Source organism: the organism of the source record quoted next, unplaced genomic scaffold (genome assembly GCF_019419815.1).
Source record: "Pyrus x bretschneideri cultivar Hongxiangsu unplaced genomic scaffold, Pyrus_bretschneideri_v1 Contig74, whole genome shotgun sequence".
NCBI lineage: Eukaryota > Viridiplantae > Streptophyta > Magnoliopsida > Rosales > Rosaceae > Pyrus > Pyrus x bretschneideri.
In genome coordinates, this window is record NW_025999814.1 from 1,279,289 (window position 1) to 1,300,133 (window position 20,845).

General features: G+C 37.9%; 4 protein-coding genes and 1 non-coding gene across 5 annotated transcripts; 2 read left to right on the top strand and 3 right to left on the bottom strand.

Moving 5' to 3' along the window:
• Nucleotides 1–6,252: 6,252 nt before the first annotated feature.
• On the bottom strand, nt 6,253–7,846 carry LOC125468256. The gene is made up of 4 exons (XM_048574712.1): nt 7,591–7,846; nt 7,390–7,493; nt 7,156–7,269; nt 6,253–6,330 (listed from the first exon to the last, which is right to left on the bottom strand). Exons 1-4 carry the CDS (start codon nt 7,844–7,846, stop codon nt 6,253–6,255), a joined length of 552 nt encoding a protein of 183 aa, XP_048430669.1.
• Nucleotides 7,847–8,277: 431 nt separating this feature from the next.
• Nucleotides 8,278–9,599, top strand: LOC103961504 (alpha-ketoglutarate-dependent dioxygenase alkB). Its single transcript, XM_048574713.1, is given in 7 exon segments — nt 8,278–8,410; nt 8,413–8,440; nt 8,501–8,751; nt 9,020–9,067; nt 9,070–9,270; nt 9,335–9,430; nt 9,433–9,599. Coding segments are annotated over 7 exon segments (924 nt in total).
• Nucleotides 9,600–10,762: 1,163 nt separating this feature from the next.
• Nucleotides 10,763–10,843, bottom strand: TRNAL-AAG. The gene has a single exon. It is a non-coding gene; the product is annotated as a tRNA-Leu (tRNA).
• Nucleotides 10,844–13,356: 2,513 nt separating this feature from the next.
• LOC103961454 lies at nt 13,357–13,874 on the top strand. Its single transcript, XM_009374001.3, has one exon. It carries the CDS (start codon nt 13,357–13,359, stop codon nt 13,651–13,653), a length of 297 nt encoding a protein of 98 aa, XP_009372276.1. The 3' UTR covers nt 13,654–13,874.
• A 2,798-nt stretch (nt 13,875–16,672) lies between these two features.
• On the bottom strand, nt 16,673–18,323 carry LOC103961459 (chlorophyll a-b binding protein, chloroplastic). Its single transcript, XM_009374005.3, has 5 exons — nt 18,162–18,323; nt 17,843–18,031; nt 17,614–17,651; nt 16,994–17,508; nt 16,673–16,887 (listed from the first exon to the last, which is right to left on the bottom strand). Exons 1-5 carry the CDS (start codon nt 18,215–18,217, stop codon nt 16,870–16,872), a joined length of 816 nt encoding a protein of 271 aa, XP_009372280.1. The 5' UTR covers nt 18,218–18,323; the 3' UTR covers nt 16,673–16,869.
• Nucleotides 18,324–20,845: the final 2,522 nt, after the last annotated feature.

The following is a 20,845-nucleotide window of genomic DNA, read 5'->3' on the forward strand; positions in this document are numbered from 1 at the left end:
GATGATTCTAAAATAGTAGGAAACTAATCTGGCCTTTCATAAAATCAGTAAACAAAGCATAAAATTCACAACCGAATAATACAGGCCAATGAATGCCTACTTTCTGAGTTATACCTAATTACATACCGAGCGAGTATATGGATAGATTCTGAGCCACGACTGCTGTGCTCACTGGTATCATGAATTAGCCCAAATCTGAACCAGACAAGAGGAGGGCACTGGGAAGGCCGCTATAAATTGGCACTCTGTACAAAAGTACGGTAAAAAAGGATTATCCCCGCTACAAAAAGTATTTCATCCGATCATCTCTTCTCATGGCATTGTACACAGCTTGGACCTGGAAATCACAGTAATATTCCATGTCATTGAATTACAAATTTTACCATTTTACTACATGAAAATTTGTTTACATCATGGATATAGAGAAAAAACATTAGCAAATTCGTGGCGGTTGTGCTGGGGAGAGGGGGGAAAACCTGTTCGCTAGAAATTACTTGAACAGGTCCAATGTTTACAGATACATATTTTCCCCTTGATGATACCTTCTGCCTCACACGACCCTGCCATAAAACACAATTATTTGAGAGTGGATTGAACTCGTGCACTTGATTGATTAGACATCGATAAACATATCAACAATCACATTTTCGAAAGTGATTCTTAATTCAACAGGGGCAACAAAAAGGATTGAAGAGCAAAGATTGTTGTTACATGTTACACCATCCTACCACTCGCCACATGATCCTTTTGTTAGTGTTTTGTATGAATGGAAGAAGAAGAAAAGAAGGCACTGAGAATGAAAATGATTGCTATGCTCTCTGCAAGTCACAGAGGAAGCTTTCTTCTTTTCTGTAAAGTATATTTCTCACTCTGCACACACAATCGTGCAAAAGGAATAATTCTGTTAACAATGCTTAGCTGGATCTTTTCCTTCTAGATAAAACGATCACAGCCACTCATCTAGCAATAGCTAGGATCATCACACATGGCACTCATGGCCTTACATATTTAGATCTTACACTTGGCAATTTCTAAGCACAAGTGAATACACAATTAAAAACAGGATTATTCTCAAATACTAATCAGCTCATGGCTTATAGTTCAACACTCCCCTTTAAGCTTTGAGCTGATTTGACTCCAAGCAAACCTCTGAGATAGCTGAATCGATCCTTTGCCAGTGGTTTTGTGAAGATATCGGCTAACTGCTCTTTTGTAGGACAGTAAACTAGATCAATGATTCCTTCTTGCAGAGCATCTTTGATAAAATGATATCTTCGATCAATATGTTTAGTCTTCTGGTGAAACACTGGATTCTTTGTGATAGCAATTGCAGATGTGTTGTCACACTGTAATGGAGTGGCTTCAGTTTGAAGTTCCCCAAAGTCTTCCAGTACGAACCTCAGCCAGATTGCTTGTGCAGTTGCCTCTGAAGCACTGATGTATTCTGCTTCAGCAGTTGAAAGTGCTACACATGTTTGTTTAACTGATGCCCAAGAGAAAATCCCACTGCCAAAAGAGAAGGCATATCCTGAAGTGCTCTTGCTATCATCCACTGATCCTCCCCAGTCACTGTCACAGAAGCCAATCACCATAGAGTTTGTACCTTTCACATACTCCAGACCATAGTCTAATGTGCCCTTAATGTATCTGAGCACCCTTTTGGCAGTTCCATAGTGTTTGTTTGTGGGAGAATGCATAAACCTGGCAAGTAAACTTGCTGCATACATTATGTCAGGTCTTGTAGCTGTAAGATACAGTAAGCTCCCCACAATCTTTCTGTACTGTTCTTCATTTGCTGGACCACTTCCATCATTCTTACTGAGTTTTTCAGCTGAAATCAGTGGTGTAGACACAGGCTTGCATTCATTCAACCCAAATTTATTCAACAAAGAAGAAGCATACTTCTTTTGATGAATAAAAATGCTGGAATTAGTTTGAATGACACCCATTCCCAGAAAATGATGGAGTAGACCCAGATCAGTCATCTCATATTTCATCATCATATCCTCTTTGAATTCGTCCAACATTTCATTGCTGCTACCTGTGTAGACAATATCATCTACATAGATAGACACAATTATAATATCCTTTTCTCCCCTTGACTTGATATATAGTGTTGGTTCACCAAGACTTCTTTGAAAACCACACTGGGAGAAGTATGCATCAATTTCTCCATACCAGGCTCGAGGTGCCTGTTTCAGTCCATAGAGAGCTTTATGAAGCCTATACACTTTATCTTCCTTGCCTTGCACTGTGAATCCTTCTGGTTGGTCTACATATACTTCTTCCTGCAGTACACCATTCAGGAAAGCCGATTTAACATCGAGTTGGTACAATCTCCAGCTCTTTTGGGCAGCTAATGCAATGAGAGTTCTGATAGTGTCCAGTCTAGCCACTGGAGCATAGGTTTCGTTATAGTCAAAACCAGGTTTCTGAGCATAACCTTTGGCAACCAACCTTGCCTTATTTTTCAAGACTGTGCCATCCAGATCCAATTTAGTTTTATAGACCCATTTAACCCCAATGACAGGCTGCATTGTTGGTCTATCTACTAATTCCCATGTACCATTCTTCTCAATCATAGTCAACTCATCCTGCATTGCTTTTAACCATGATTCATCTTGAGCTGCATCTGCATATCTTTCAGGCTCCATAACACACAGATTACATTGAGCAAAAATATCATCAAGATTTCTCCATTTCAGAGGTGTGTGGTCAAAAGTTTCTGACAGCTTTCCAATTTCAGGAGTGCAACTTACTTGTTCTTGTGTATGAGAAGAAGAACTAGAACTGTGAGAACTTCCTTCAATCACACTCATCTCATATGAATTCACACCAACTACATTCTCAGGTTGATCCTGAATGTAAGTTGCAGCAGCTGAACTTTGTGAACTTTCTTTCCAATTCCAGGTCATAGATTCATCAAAAATCACATCTCTTGACAAGATTAACTTGTTAGTACACGGATCAAATATTCTATATCCCTTCTCACATGTAGCATAACCCACAAATACGCCTTTAACACTTTTAGCATCTAGCTTCTGTCTTGTCTCAGTAGGTATATGAACATAGCACAGGGAACCAAAAATCTTGAGATGTGCAAGACCTGGTTTTCTGCCACTATAGGCTTCAAAAGGAGTTGTATTTCCAAGTGCCTTCGTAGGACACCTATTTAGAATATATACAGCTGTGTGTACAGCTTCAGCCCAAAGAACATATGGCATACCTCTATCATGAAGCATAGTCTTTGCCATTTCAACCACAGTTCGATTTTTTCTCTCCACCACTCCATTCTGTTGAGGAGTATAAGCCATGGTGAGTTGCCTTTGAATGCCTTCAGTTTCACAAAATTTAGTAAACTCAGAAGATAGGAATTCCCCACCCCTGTCACTCTTTAGACTTTTAATTTTGAAACCACTTTGCAGCTCTACCATTGACTTGAATTTTTTGAAATAATTGAATGCATCAGATTTGTATCTGAGAAAGTACACCCAAATCATCCTTGTACAATCATCAATGAATAGCATGAAATATTTGTTTCCAGCCAGGGATGGATTCTGCATAGGACCACACAGATCAACATGGATAAGTTCCAGGGGACAGTTTGCCCTCCAGGATTGTTTCTTTGGAAACCAGTCTCTATGTTGCTTTCCAAACTGACATCCTTGACATACATCTTTGATTTCTTCTAGATATGGAAGACCATGCACCATATTTTTCTCACTGAGTTGTTGCAACCCTCTGAAGTTCAAATGACCTAGTCTTCTGTGCCAAGTCCGAGTAGAGTGTTCTATGCTTGCTTTCAGAACCAGCTGATTGTCAGGCAATAGGGAAAGAGGATAGCAACGATTTTCTTTCTTCTTGACCTTGATGACAAGATTGTCAAGTGAAGGTCCATCAAATACACTACACAAACCTCCTCCAAACACTAGATAGTAGCCATGCTCATCCATTTGACCTACACTCAACAAATTCTCCTTCAATCCTGGCAAGTGCATGACCTCTCTGATGTACTTCTTCCCTTTGTTAGTATCAATTTCCAATGAACCCATTCCAGCAACATCTACTAACACCCCAGTAGGCATTTGCACCTTTCCAGCAACATTTGTTCTTATATCGACAAGGAGATCAGCATTCCCTGTCATGTGGTTACTACAACCACTGTCAATGTACCAATTTCCATTGACATTTTTCTCTGAGATTGCACTATTAGCATAGAACAGATTTCCTGTCACTTCCACCTGATTTGCAGAATTTGCCTTTTGTACACTCTTCCCTACAGTGCATTCTCTAGCCCAGTGACCAAACCTATCACAATTATAACACTTAGGCTTCCCCTTATATCGACATTCACCAAAATGATACTTAGAACACACTCTACACAGTGGTTTGACAGTCTCTTGACTCATTGACTGTGACTGATATGAATTTGGTGCAGGACTAGTGAAAGGTTTCTGTTGGAATCGAGATTTCGAATCCCATTTCTTTCCCTTAGCATTCCAATTCTTTTGGAATTTTGATGAGCCAGATTGGACTCCACTTCTATTTTGCCCCTTTGGACTCACTGAGAATGATGCAAAAGCCTTCTCAGTGGTATCAACATTATGCAAGTCAAATCGTTGCTCTTGACTCTTCAGAATGGCAACCACTTCTTGCAGCTCAACAGACTCTAGACACTTTGTGTTTTCTATAACTAAACAGATGGAATCATAAGGTTTACTTAGACTAATCAGAACCTTCTGCACAAGTCTCTCATTAGAAAGGGATTCACCAAATGTTCTCATCTGATTAATTAAATCATTCAATCTTGTAAGATAACTAGATAAGGATTCATCATCTCGCATTCTAGCATACTCAAATTCTCTTCTAAGATTCTGAAGTTTTACAGATCTAACCTGATCACCTCCATGATATTCTCCATACAGTAGATCCCACGCCATCTTGGCTGAGTCTGCGTTTGCAATCCGAGGAAAAATCTGATCAGAGACTGCGTTTTGTATGATTCCCAGAGCCTTTGCATCTCTCATTAGCACGGTCATCATTTCATCATCGCGATCGACTTCCGATGACCCTTCAGCTTCCTTCTTCTTCGTCTTCGAGTCAGGTGTTGACACTCCCTTTTCTACCAGGTTCCATAACCCGAGAGATTTGAAGATTGTAACCATTTTGATTCTCCAGAACTCGTAGTTCTCACCGGAGAAGATTGGAGTCCTCACTTCCGAGCCTCTAGATCCAGACATAATTTTGATCTGAATCGACAACCTTCACAGATTTTCAGGGGAGCTCCGATTGAGCTCGATAGCTTCACAGATTTACGCCCAGATTGTTAAATCCAACCTGGCTCTGAGGCCATGTTAGTGTTTTGTATGAATGGAAGAAGAAGAAAAGAAGGCACTGAGAATGAAAATGATTGCTATGCTCTCTGCAAGTCACAGAGGAAGCTTTCTTCTTTTCTGTAAAGTATATTTCTCACTCTGCACACACAATCGTGCAAAAGGAATAATTCTGTTAACAATGCTTAGCTGGATCTTTTCCTTCTAGATAAAACGATCACAGCCACTCATCTAGCAATAGCTAGGATCATCACACATGGCACTCATGGCCTTACATATTTAGATCTTACACTTGGCAATTTCTAAGCACAAGTGAATACACAATTAAAAACAGGATTATTCTCAAATACTAATCAGCTCATGGCTTATAGTTCAACACCTTTTGGATGAAATGAATTTTATCGTATAGTAGGTTTAAATTAAAACCAATACCAATTCATGATTACTGCATGAATTGTGACCAAGCCGAGAAGACAAAGACTCCCAGTACTTTGTATAATGTTCCTTCCATTGACAATTATCTTATCGGTAAAAAATACCCATATGATGGAACTCAAAAAAAGATAATAATTTGGCATCCATTGATCTTAATTGGCCATGTTCATAACTTCATTTTACACTCAACAATCTAAACTTCAAAGCGCATTCTGATAGCCCTATGGTCAATTCAACTATTGGTAGGTATCCCTATGATTGGTTCCATGTAACCCTCAATAAGTTCACTTCAAGAGCCTTTTTCAGTTATGAGCACTAAGGGCAGGATGTATACCACATTTTTCTAGCCAACAGGTCCCTCTTTCTTAATAGATGTTGGCAAAGTACCTACTACACTCAATAGAGGAGTTGAATAGTTCCTTTTACCACATAGCAGCCTTGCTGAACTCTTTGCACAGCATTTTCAATTCAAACCTAATAACGCTCAACATCGTTTTTGAGCACATTTCTCACTCCTCTTTAGGAGCTTTGAGCTTGCAATAAGATATTTCTCAGTGGATAACTGCATAAACCATGATTAGTTTTCCATCATGATCACTGGTCAAAGCTGTTCCTAGTTTCTCATAACTGCTTCACATGCCATATTCCTCAGGCTGTCCATCAGTACATCTTATTGTCCCCGAGCTACAGTGACACTTTGGTTGGAATCATAAAGTTCTGTACAAAATAGAGCACACAAAGGGCAAGGTAAAATACATCGCTATAAGGTCTCCCCTTGACCCCAATGAATAATAAAATTACCTTAAGCCTACTGATAGTAATTTCAAGGATTCACACAGAAGTCTAAGAAACAACTCAAATGCACCACATCTTTGCGTATAGTTTGGCACATACTAAACATTGCAACAATATGTCCTCACATGCTTTATGACAACAAGCACCTCCCTGGCTATCATGATTCACTTGTATCAGTCCATAAATTTACACGCTTGAGAAGTCAACTCCAATTTAACTGCTAGTTGCCTACTTTATTCATCTCCTATTGAACCACTCAGTACACAAGTAATAAAGAACGGGGATTGTAGCTCAAGTGGTTAAAAGCATTTACTCATGCACCTGAGTTCCTACGTATTCATGAACATTGATACACCCAATGAAATACTACTTACAAAAATTTCACCCAAAAGGGAAACAACTTCCTCCAGAAGTGTATGTCCACTTAATGGCTTGCTTTCAGCAAGGTACTGGTACGCATAATGCTTGCAACATGCATTCGACAACCAATTCATAAATATATCTATCGACGAATTGAAATGACAGCCATCCACAACAAGGAATACATACACACATATATATATATATATATATACACCGTAAGTATGCATACCTCTGGAACAGGTTGCTGAATTACGGACTCGACAGCAACAACCATAGCTTGCACAAAATCATCCCCTCCAGTTCCAATTGCTGTGAACCCTCTAACAGTCGGGTACGAATTTACCTTAAAACACACGCGCGCGCGCGCAAAATCATACCATTTATATACACAAGCTCATAAAAAATCTTAAAACTTAATTAATGAGCTTTTAAGTCAAAATTAAGACAATGGCCTTCCCAATACCTTTTGATCCAAGTCGACCCATTCATTCGTAGAATCATCCGCCACCGTGCCTCCGATAACCACATTCGTCGTCTGCCCAACCCTACCTTCTGTTTTCGACACCTCTGCATCCAATTCCAACACCAACGAGTCAAAAACACACAAATAGAAAAAATTAAGGTAAAATAAAATAAATTTCGGAGGCTATGCGGCGAGCGAAACCTGAAATTGCTTTCAAGATGGCCTCTTGCGGCGGGCCCTGGTCGTCCTCCGACAAAGCCGGCGAGTTTTCGTTGTGGGAGCAGTTGGGGTGAGTCCGTCGCGCCAAGTGGATGTCTCGGGTCCTGAAGTGGCGGCTCAGCCTGGGGGAGGAGAATCCGCGGGTCCTGAACGAGGCGGAGGCGGAGCTCCGAGCGAGATGAACGGGTCGCCACGCTTCTATAAGCAGAGCGGAGCGGAGCGCAGTCCTGCACGCCATTTCTGGTCCTTTTTCGATTCCGAGAACAGACTGTTTCGTGTGTGTGTGTGTGTGTGTTTTTTTTTCTTTTTCTGTCCCAAAAGATAAATAAAGGACATTCTTTGAAATTTAGAAGGACGAAGTTATCCTTTGAAATTGGCGTTGGTGAGGGGATCACGAAGGGTATAAAAGTCATTTGGAGTGATTGTGGTTGGTTTACCGCTTACGAGGGTATAAAAGTCTTTTTATTTTATGAACTCAACTATTTATGGGAATTTGAATTGACGGATTTGAGAATGCGGATCCGGGCGTAGTAAAGTTGGCGTTCATTTTAATTCGTTGTTTTGTATTTTTAGATTAAATTAATTTAAATATCGCTTGAACAAAAAATAAATAGTTTTATGGATTTGAATTCATAAATTAGTTAATGCTGCAATGTGAAGTCCTGGTATATGAGTCACCAATGTTGTAACATATACATCCTTCCTTTTGGAAACCTTACAGGATTTTATTTCATTCCTGGAGCACTGAGTGTAGAGGAAAAATGCCAATGGACAGAGGAGGGTTTAACCAGCTTCCCGCAGCCTCTAATAGAACCAATGACAATGCATTTCGATCAATTCAGATTCTTTCTTTTCTATTGATTCTTTTCCGATTGAGATGTATGGATATTACGGGGTCAATTAATGATTTATTATCTGCGGCGAACGAGGGAAAAGTCTTGGCTGCAGAAGGGAGTTCAGATTCTGAATGTAATTCTGCTGTCAGCAAAGGGGGTGCCAACTGCCACGGGTGGAAGTTCTTTGAAGAACATCTAGTGTCACCAAAGGGAAACTCAGGAAAATCAGTTTCAGCTTCAATTTTATTGCAGAAACTGCGTTGGAGCACCCTTGGCCTGCAATTTGAATGGTCCAAGGTAGGCGTTGGTCCAATTTTTCTTTTCAATCTAGAAAGCATATCGCGCATTGTGCATTTTCACTAAACAAACGTTGCACACCACTTGGACGCTACCCTGATTTAGGCGAGAATAAACAGAAACTACGCTTTCATGCTAGAAATAATTGTTACCCTTCGTAGGAAATGAATAGTTTCTAATATTTGTTGGTAAATCAGTTCACTTTGAGGTTATGTTTGATGCATTCGAGTTGCCGCACAACACATACCTAACTAATAAATTTATGTTCACGGTGCAAGGGAACTATGATGTTTCTCTTCCACATAACAAAATCCCTGATACGCTTTGTCCCTGGCTAAAAGACTGGCAAAACCTGCAATGCCTCTGGGTGAAGAGTTCCAGCCTGAAGGTGCAATAGTCAATTACTTTGGCCACCTTGATGACATGGAATTTACATTTGTTGTGTCTTCTGGTTTTTTGTCTAGGTGATATGCTTGGGGACATCTTGATGACATAGAAGCTGATTGGAGTAAGCCTACCGTAAGCATGAGGTAGCCATTTCATTTTTGTTTTTCGATCCTGGTTGTTCATCAACAAATGTCTCACTTTCCTCGGTTCAGGCTGCAAAGCAATTTTCCTTTTGGGCGGAAAGCTTAGGGAGGATCCTCCAACAGCAATGTTCCTTCGAAGCGGTGATGTTCTACTTATGGCCAGGAATCGAGGGAATGCTTTCATGGTAGATGCGTGCCTCGGGTATTCACTGATGGAGAAAATGCTGAAATTGTGCCTCTTGAGAAGCATTTCTCTGACGATACAGTTAAATTCCTTCTCATTGAATTTTCGGTTTCCGAAAGAATTTTTGGCGATACAGAATTGTAGGAGGTGGTGCTACACAAGGACGTGGGAGAGTTACAACGACGTGGGTTTGCACCCGTGAATGTGTGGCTCATTACAAGTTAAGAAGAAACAAGAGAAAATAAGTATGAATGCAGGCATCATTGATTATCCAAAAGAAAAAGGAAATGGAGCAATGCAAGTGGCATCGGTCATTTGATTGTGAAATTGAATCTAACGTGTGTGATAATATCATTGGGAGTGGTTTGTTATTTTTTGTAATAAGGGTCAGTTTGGGATTGTTGTGCTTTTTAAAAAAAATTGTTTTTGCTGTGTTTTAAGAATGATCAGATGTAAAATAAAGCTAATGAGCATTTGGCTAACTGAATTTTAAAAGTGTTGTGAGTATAAAAAGCAACGTAAAAGCGTTTGGTAAAATTTAATGTAAAAGTGATATAAATGTATACAATAACAAATGTTCATAATAGTAGGAGTGGGGGTGACGACAATAGTGGTGGTGGTTGCGGCAATGATGGTGGTAGTGGCAGCGATGACAGTTGTGGTAATGATGCATGGTGGTGGTGGTGGTGGCGATGGCGACATCGATGGTGGTAACAATGGTGGCAGTGATGGTAGTGGTGGTGGTAGCGATGGTGGCGGTGGAGGTAATGATGGTGGTAACAATGGTAGTGTTTACCTTTTTCTCTAAAGAATAAAATGCGTGTGGAAAGCTAAATAATGTCACTTAAAAAAAAATTAATCAAGGTATACAACAATTGAAAATATTTATTAAAGACCTAAATCTGCTTTTTATTAAAGCAGCTTTTAAAAGTAACCTACAAACTGCTTTTAAAAGCTGTTGTTTGGAGCTCGTAGCTTTTAAAATAAGCAGAATAAACACTTTTTTTACTGCTTAACTTTAAAGTGAAGCAATTTTTAGTGAAAAAAACAATATCAAACTGGGCCTAATTCATAGTACATATGCTCTTGCCGTGCAAATTTGTAGTTTTTCCACAACTCGATTTTGTAGGTTGTGCTGGGGCCTAAGAAAATATTTGTACCATCTTTGGAAAAAAATTGAAGCTAATGGATGCTAATTGTTTTTTTATGCTCAATATTCTCCGTTTTAAATGCAAATTAAAATTCAAACTAACTTTAGCCCCCAAAAAAATTAAAATTAAAATCATAAAACCAGAAAGAAAAAGAAATGTTGACAGTGGGATTTGAACCCACGCCCTTTCGGACCAGAACCTTAATCTGGCGCCTTAGACCAACTCGGCCATATCAACTACTTGTTACAATATGCTATTTTCACTTAAATAACGTAATAGAATACACCGCGCCAATCACAAAATAAGTTGTTCAACTTTAGGAAACATTGATTGGAGCAAAATATTCATAAAGATTTACACTTAAATTGGATATCACCAAGCCTGATAGTGTGAACTTGTAACTAAGCAAAGCAATAATGTGATTGATGTATGATGAGAGTAAAAGTGTTTTAATTTTGGTCACCATCTTCTTATACGTGTGGGGTCACTTACCACGCCTTAAACTACTTGAGTTAGTAGAGCAACGATCCACGTCAAGATAATTATTTACATTTTGTGAGACTTGACATGTCATGACATACATTTTACAAGGCTTGACACGCCCTGAACATATCATGACATCCATTTTGCCTTTCAGGCACTAGTCCCACAGATGGACAATAATTTGCCTAGCGTGATGCTTGACCTCACCCCTCATCCTACATTGCATTCTTTTTTTTTGTTCCTGAATTAGGAGTGAAATATTTTATTTTATTTTCCAAGTTGTGAGCATGTCTAAGTTTTGCAAAATTTTCTCCATATCTCCATTTTTGGTATTGTATCTCAATTGAGATTTTTTGTAGATGCTTATGTTGATATGTTCTTATCTTTATTTCTCAATAAGACTGTCAAAATTAGTATTTAACAACTTGGTTGTGAAATTTTTTTTGAGAAAAGTCAAAATCAGTATTTTATATAATTATATGTCGGGCTAGGAAAGATCTAATGTTCGTGTACTATTGTCAAAGTTGTGAGTGTGCCTACAATTTCGCTGAAATTTCCTCAATATCCCCACTTTTTGGTAACGTATCTCAATTGAGATTTTTGGCAATGTTTATGTTGATATGTTCTTATCTTCATTCCTCAATAAGACCGTCAAAATCAGTATTTAACAGCATGATTGTGAGAAATTTTCAGAGAAACAATCTAGTTTTGGGGATGAAAATTAGAGACAAAGGTCTGCCCAAGATAGCTCTTTGTGCTTGAAGTTCATCAACCAACATAGTTCGTATAACAAAGTAATTACTCATATCTCGATTTGAATTTTTTCATATACTAATATTCATTTTAGATTTGATCAAAATCGCTATTCTAGATATTCATTTATGACTTCCAAGTATTAAGTTCAAGGATCAAGATTGTTCAAGCTGAAATTTCATTGTTTGAAGCTGAATTCTAATCACTTTCTAGATCCACATACTTGTTGAAGCTAAGTTATGAACATGGTTTAAAAGTTTGAGAATATCATCAAGACTTTTTTGATATTTTCATTTTTCTTCAGGAGTATCGTTATTAAATTCAATATTTTAATGATGTTTTATTTAGATACTTAAAATTTTCTTATGGTTTTTTCACAATTTAACTTCATAATATTTTTTTTTAATTTTCTTTCTTTATCTTCATTTTCGATATTTTTCTTACATCGGCATTTAATAGATTTATGATAAATTTTCATTTCTTTTATTTTTGTTCCGGATCGAACAGAAAAGTGGCTTGGAAATGTTGAGGTGTGAGCGGCATACGATGGCGATGATGGGAATCTCTAGGTATTATGTTATATAGTTCGTAAGGTGATTTTTGGGGGTCCTTTCCCAATGTGGATTGGTTAACTCTAAAGCAAATAGTGAAATCTATTTCAGAAAGATCCAGTTCACTACTTACTTTTAGAGTTTAGCCAACTAATTCATAAAATGTGATAAAAAAGGATGCAAAGACGTGAATTTTCAAGTAGGAAATTATGAAGCGGGAAAATTACTCAACAAGACAATGTCGTCATATTTAGGTTTTTCTATATGTGACATTGTATTATTGGATCTGAATGTCACAGTAATGGTTAAAATGATCTATATAAGTGCTCTCATCCACGGGAAGGATAAGTCTGATAATTATATTAGGACTTGTCTCCCTACTGGAATGAATTGACAACTAATTAACATCCATAAAAATTTCAAAACTAATTAACATCACACCTAAGTTTGACAATTTTTTAACCGATCTACTAACACAACGCGAAAGGACACTAAAATAACCTTGTTAGTCTGAGACGAAACACACAACCCATTAATCAATCGAATCGCCTCCTAAAAATTTGTTAAGATAATAAATTTAACACGATATATCTTGTTAAGATAATATAAACTCTCAACAAACGTGACAAACACAATATGTTTTTCAGGCCTATCACACCAGAAAATCTTCCAGCGGTGTGCAAGAAAAAGAAAAAAAAAACCAAGTGGTACAATCCTACCAGTAGCGTGGAAGGAAGAAAAATCAATAAAATACAAAACACGTCCGCAAAATTCCAAATCTTCGACGTGCTTAAAAATCCCACCCAGCGGCGTTTACGTGTTCATTCCCTTCACCACTTTAATTTTTCAATTTTTTTGCAATAAAACCCCAAAAATTAAATAATAAAATTCTTCATTCTACACCTTTCGCTTATTTTCCTCCCTCTTTCTGCTCTCTCCTCGTTATCTGCCACATCAGCAACAATGGGAGGTCCGATCGTGCTGACTCAGCTGGCCACCGGTCTCGGCGTCTTGGCGGGCGCGGTCTTGGTCAAAACGATCATGGACCGGAACACCATGGCCGGCCCGTTCCCGCGGTGTCCCAGGTGTAACGGAACGGGTCGGGTCTCGTGCTTCTGCTCCCGCTGGTCCGACGGCGATGTTGGGTGTCGGAGTTGTGCCGGGTCGGGTCGTACGTTATGTAGCAGCTGTGGTGGGTCGGGTACGGGTCGGCCACTTCCGGTTCAGATCTCCGTACAGCGTCCCAACCCTCCGTCTTAGCTGGGTCAGTTCTGCTTCTTATTAGAAAGTCAGAGAATTTCTCTCTTTCCTCACAATTTTTTTCCAAAAAAAAAAAAAAAAAAATTGTAGAAACTACAAAAAACTAGATCTTGTATTATAGTAAGTTAATGATATTTTGAGAGAAGGAGAGGAGGTGAGAGTTCATCATTCGGCTGTAATGAGGTGACTTTCCTTCAAATTAATATATTTTTATAACTAAATTTGTCTGCTTAATTGATAAATTAGTTACCTTTAAGTGTAAATTGTATTGGGTTCCACTGAATTTCACAATTTAGTTTACTCAAGTTTAATTAGAATTTTAGTATTTGCTGCTTAATTTATTGCTTGTGGCCACAAAGTTTGTGTTTATTCATTTTTTTGGGTTTATTTTCGTATCTGTAACTTGGGCTTTTGTGCAAACTACAAAGCAAGAACCAGAGTTTGGCAATTTAACGAGTGAACAGAAATCTTACCGTCCAATCCTTGTGTTTAGTTAACTAACTAATCTGGTGTTGATTTCAGGACTTTGGTCCGAACAGTTTCTCTTCGAGAAATGATTTCCGTACATGTCTCTTTTTCAGTTCTCTAGTGTTTATTTTTATCCTGTAATTCTTCAGAAATGTGTGGTAACGGAAAGAATGGGCGGAAATCACTTTTTTTTTTTTTTTTTTTTTTTATCTCCAAACCAACTAACATGAATTTGGCTTCCATGAGCCTTAGCTTCATAAAAGCTGAATGCTTCCAAAACAAATAATTGTCCTTTTGTTTTCAACTTGTGGGGAATGGAAATGAATCATTTTCGAATCATTTCTTTCTAATTCATTAAGTATGGGGATCCGGACTATTGAAATTTGATATAACATTGGATTAAATTTCAATGTCTTGGTCAAAGGAAATGATTGATAAATTAGATTTTGAATATAATATGCATGATTTGATGGTTAAATCTGGGAGTGCCTCCACTCCATCTGGAGCTCACCTTCCTGATTAAATTATGTTGAGGCTGAGAGCCTTGTGGATGTTAGTTGGCAACTTGGCATCCAAGTGGATGATTAAGTACCTTGTACAACTTTCAGATGAAAGGGGAGGAGATTCTGATTACATATACACGAACGATAATCGTTTTCGGATTCTTTATAAGGAAAACTAATGAAAATAATTTGAAAAATTTTAGTTTTAATAAAAACCTATGTTATAAGTTTTGTTTAATGATTAGTACAAGGTCCATATTAAAGTAGTCTAACTAAAAGTGACCAAACTATAATAAATTATGATTTATCAATTTTACCCCTAATTTTTTTAGGTTGAGTTCCAGATTTTTGTCGTTAATGGAGGTCATTGTTGTTTGAAAGACCTTCTTTTTCTTTGAAACAAAATTATAGATCCTCATGCTATTTAATTTATATTTTGTATTATTTCGTTGAAATGTGATCGTCGTTATTATTCATAGTGTATTCGAGGTACTGTTTTTCAATTTTTTTTTCGTCAGTGAAGTTCATTGTTTGTTTCTCCATAAAATAAATTTGAGATCTGCATGCTATTCAATAATAACGACGGGTCACTGTTTCTGAATTTTAAGTAACACTGTTTCTGGAATCTAAGTTGCTGTTTTTTGGATTTAAGTCACTGTTTCGGAATCCAAATAAAATAGACATACTGTTTCTTAAATGTAAGCTAGAAAAGAAATAGTGAAATTCATTGTATTTGGATTCAAAGCAAAATAAGCACTCTGTTTCTTAAATATAATCAACTGATGCATGAAAGAAAAGAAACAGTCAAAGGTTAAAACATAGATTGTTTCTGGAATCTAAGTCATTGTTTCTGAAATTTAAGTTACTGTTTCTAGATTTTGGTTCTTTTCTTTCCAAATACAGTGTTTGTTTGTGCACAGATAAATCAAACACTAAATCTGATTTTTTTTTTTTCCAGAATCAGTGTTATGTTTTGGGTTCTCCAGAAACAATTTATGTTTCGGTTCTTTCTTTTTTTCCAGACACTTTTTCGTCGATTTCTGCCATTAAACTTCTTTGAACTTGTTTAGGCAGCTTTGTTCCGATGAATGCTTCATTTTTCAACTTTGATTTGGTTGTTTTTTAAATGGGGGAATTCGATTTGATATGAAGACAAAGAGTTATTACGGCGGTTTCGTTATGGGTTGAGGTTAGTGAAGAGTCATGACAATATTAAATCATTTAAGGATATTTACGAAAGCGTAGATTTGTAGCGGCTTGGGCTTGTAAGTTTGACCCGTTGACAATAGTTTTGGATGATTTTTTATTAAACTTTGAGCCCTTTTGGTTAAATAACATTTTGGGATGATTTTTGGTTAAATATTTGTTGGCCTAGATCCTTTTCATTAAAGCTCCCTTCTTTTTATGAGAATCTTGAAAATTTATAAATCATGTCCGTTCATCGTATTTTGTATAGTGTGTGGTCAGTTTTTGTCAGATACTATTTGTATTCAATTTTAAATAAAAAATTTAAAATAATTTTTGATCACACGATATATGATAAACATACATGATTTATGGATCCCCAAAATCCTCACAAAGAGAATCCAAAGAGGATCCTCATTCCATATGCACAATTAAAGCTTGTTAAAAATGATATTAAATCGTGATTAATATACAGCTTATATCAGTTTATTAGATCCGCACGTTTAATTTTGAGTAAAACCTTGTAACCGGTTTTATTGTATATAATTCCCAAGCTATTAGATAAGAACATCGGTTCACATGATTGAAACTTCGAAATCGCTTAATTTTAATAAATAAGACTGCAATCTGACTGTATGTTTGAGGCTTTGAGCATCTTCTCCCTGTCTACACAAACCAGGATTTGGATTTTTTAGAAGTTCATGTTGTTTAACCTTTTCGTAATGAATATTGTGGTCCAAATAAATCCCAAGTTGAGTTCTTTCCACGAAAAAAAGAAATCGTTTTGAAGTGGATTTGTAACTCGAGTGATTTAGAACACTTGTTAATACATTTGTAGTTCTAGGTTCGATAGTTCCCTCCAATATCGCAAAACAGTAGTCTACATATTTATAAGTTCCGATTTTGTAGGTCACCAGCTGATTTCATACATATTGGAACGAAGGTTCCAAATATATTTTTGTACACAAGGCAAGCAAATCAAATTACAAGTTTTAAGTCCTACCAACGTTGCCCCTTCTCCTCACGCACTTGAGTCCCAATTATAATTCTCCTTCCTTCCTCACTTGGGGGAAAAAGACTGTCAAAAACCAACCAAAACAAATACATGTTAACCCTATTAAGAAAACCCTAAACATGTTCTCAAATTAGTGTAAATCAATTTAAACTGTACTAATTGCACTTACAGCAAAAATGGTGGCATGGCCGGGATCAGCGAGGTGAGCGAAGAGGTTGTCAATGGGGCCAGTCCCAGTGTAAATGTGCTGGAACCAAGCTCCCATCACAGCCAACATAGCTAGCCTTCCGTTCTTGATCTCCTTTGTCCTCAACTCCTTGATCTTCTCAGGCGAGCCGCTTCCCCATCCAAGTGGGTCAAACCAGAGCCCTCCGGGGTACCCAACATCTGTCCCGGTGAGCTTGTTGTTGGGGAAGATTGGGTCTGTGTTAACAGACCCGGGCTTGAGGATGTCCGCCCATCTCCTTCCCTCGGCCCACCCGATCAAAACAAGTTCAACGACGAAGAGAGTGGTGGTGTCTGTGAAGTACTCTTGCTCTCCGGCTGTGTACCATGATGGGGTGTTTAGAATGCCAATTTTGGTCAAGAATTCGGGGATGAAGATTCCGGCTGCGCCGAGCATTGCCCATCTGCAGTGTACAAGCTCCGCTTGCTGGTTCCATTTCAGGCTGTCTGGGTCAGATGCTGTACTTACAATTTAATAAACATTATTAGTTACAGATTTCATCAGCATTTAGAGATCATGTGAGAATTAGGGTTAGGGTTTAGTAACACTGGTGTTGAACTTACAAAGACCAAGCGGATCAAAGCCAAAGTCTCCTGGGAGGCTGCATTATTGTGGCATAATAAACACGTAATCAGAAACTAGCAAAGAAGATGTAGACTATATAAAGAAACATATAGAATATAGAGTATTATTTTTAGAGTTCACATGTTAGTAACAAAAAAGACTAAATGTTGCTAGACAGTCCGATAAGAGAACATTTATATGTAGGTATACGAAACATTTTGGACCGACCTTCCATCGAGCCATGGTGGAGGGGTGCTTCCCGGAAACCACAGAGGTCTATCAGGGTCAGCAGCAGCAGCACGTACTGTAAAAGATGACGATGATCCGGTGGGTGCTGTGAAGCTTCTCACTCTCAGCTTCCTTCCACCAAAGAAAGAAGCCTTGGTCGCTGCCAAAGTAGCCCCACCCTTCTGGGAGCTGCAGTATAATCCATATCCTTGTTGTATCAATTAAGCAAACGTGACTAAAAACAAAGCTCCAAATTTCCACTAAACCATGCAAGAGCAAGTAATTAACCACAACATTAAGTTAATTAATTACTAATTACCGTGAAGATACGGCAACGGTTGCAATGGCGGAAGAGGAAGCCCAAGCGGAGGCCATTTTGTGAGACTTCAACCAAACCTTGCTGCTTGTTTGATCTGTGAAATTGGATGGGGGGTTTGGAGTGTTTGGGGAGAGAGAGTTAATGTAAAGAATTGAAGGGCTTATCTTGTAGGATAGGAGAGTGGTGTCCGATTGGCTTTTGGATTGCCATGTGGCATGCAGAATCTGAAAGTGGGCCCCTTCATTCCCTCCACCTCCAGTTGTTGAGCTTACCTGGAAAAATCACAAACTGGTGGTTTACATTACAAGTCAGAGTCACCAATATATCTGAGAACTGATTGCAACCAATGAGGGCATCGTATAAGGAGGCCAAGTAGATATCTGATATTCTCACATAAGGTAATGTTTATTACCCAATTCAATGTGTATGAAGCACGTATAACACAACATCAACACAAGCTTGAATCCAATGATTATCCAAAGTTCTCGAACAGACATAACAATCACGTCTTATTTGTAACGTTAAAGCCTCATTTGGTAGCCGTATTAGGCCATATTTCACCAGACTAGATTGTACTCAAATACATTGACTTGTATTGTAATGTGTTGGAGAAGTTATCGTTGGTTTTCTTCTTGGCAAATTCTTGATGTAGTTCATTGAGATTTGAAGCACATCCCTCTTACAAGCCGGTTTTTGGGAGTGAGTTCTATCCATAGACTAACGGGAGGGTGTCCAAAAGCTTAGTGCACTACATCACGTGCCGAGTTTTTATAGCTCTCCACCACAATTACATTTCGGAGTTTAGAATTTGTAATGATTTCTATGAGTCTAATGTTAGGGTTTGTGATAGTCTTTGCTTCCGGTGTTAGCCAAGCAGTGAGGGAAGGTTAGGGTAATGATTCAGAATCAGGATAGGTCGAAGTCAGATTGCCATAACCAAATCGGGTCATTTAAGGAGGCCCAGCTTGAATTGGGCTTAACTGTATGGACTCATTTAAGAGAGAAACTTATTAGCTTGAGACATTCTATCACATGAAGCCCAATTGAATTTTATTGGGTCAGGAGGAACTTATTCACAGTTCAAGTGGGCTTCCTGGGCTATTTAAAGAAAAAAGCCCAATCATAACTTTGGAAGGACTTTAAATACTAGAAGAGGAGCTACTTCTACAAATTTGATAGCCTTGTTATCATGACGCAGCTGTAAAAATAATAAGGGAAAGAGTGTTGGTTACTCAAAGTAATCAGCAGAAAGCAGCAGCTGTGGGAAATCATTTGGGAAACAAAAGAGGAAAAACTAAATACAACTCCAGCTAGATCAAACCCAAACATTCAATAATTTCTGCATACAAGTCAATATGATGTGGATTAAAGCACAAAAGTTTTGACTTTTGACCCATATGTGAAAGGAAGGAGTAGCTCTGGAAAATGGCTTCGCAATGATGAAAACTTTTCAATGATGCAAAGGATCAAAAGTTAAGGTGAGGATTTTCTCTTCACTCATTGCATCTTGGTTTAAACCCCTCTTTTCTCTATCTTGAACGAACAAGATACGCCAACCTCCGGATGCTTTACTCCTAACTCTGCAAGGTTCCGAGACAGAGCTTAACCTAAGTCACAAACCAGTAAACCAATCAGTCATTTCATCTTAGACTTCGCTACCTAAATTATTGGCAAATCCGGTAGTATGACTGAAGACCCGTAGGTCATAAAAAACAGAATTATGATGGGGCGCTCGCGTTTTCTGACTTCTCTAAAAAAACTTAAGTTGGTAAAAACCCACCTGGCAAATCATTCACTCTACCTCCTCTTATTAATTAACACCATAAAATGTCCCTACTAGAGCGCCCAATCCCTCAGATGCAGGCAAGAGGGAGGAATGCTTTCTTTCCGAAGGTTATTTACTAGAAGAGAAACCATCCTCATTTTCTTAATTTTATTCAGAGGAATAATATTTCTTGTAATTAACAAAAACGGTAAAAGTTAAAATAACCATGTATATATTAGGATTACTGAGGCATAATTATCCCAAATTTACCCCATAAGATAAAGCAACCAACCAAGAAATCTAGGTTGGTAGAAAATGGTCCTTTTAAGGAAGCAAATGGTGGTTGGAAGATTTGAAAAACGTAATTAGTGATTGTTTTGAGGTCTACCAACAACATCAAACCATGTTTGATACATATAAAGGCATCGCAATAATCTTGATCTTCTTCTCCTTTACTTCATATCATTTCCTTTGGATTCCTTATCTATCATTTTGCCATGCAACCATGTGCTCGCTATTAGTATTGCAATTATGTCTGCCAAGGAAATTACAGCACAAAAACGGTGTCCTAATCATGTCTCACTGAGCAGTCATTGAGCATTACAGTATTACAAAATTACAACTCTCTCCCCTGGGAGAAATCTTCATAAGTATTAGAACAAAATCACGTAGTGTATTATTTTACGTGTTGGGTATTAAGGGTGAATGACGAGGTTGATATGCTTTAAGGTAATACCATAATATAAATAAAGAACAAATCTGCATGTTCTAATTTGAGTGAATTAGTAACGTCACTGGTCCGATTATGTGTTCTATGTTAAAATTTCAAAGTTGGACCAACAACTTACAAGTACTACTAATAAGACTGATATTGTCTCAACTTAACCATTCAATACAAATTGTAGCACAAACTGACATG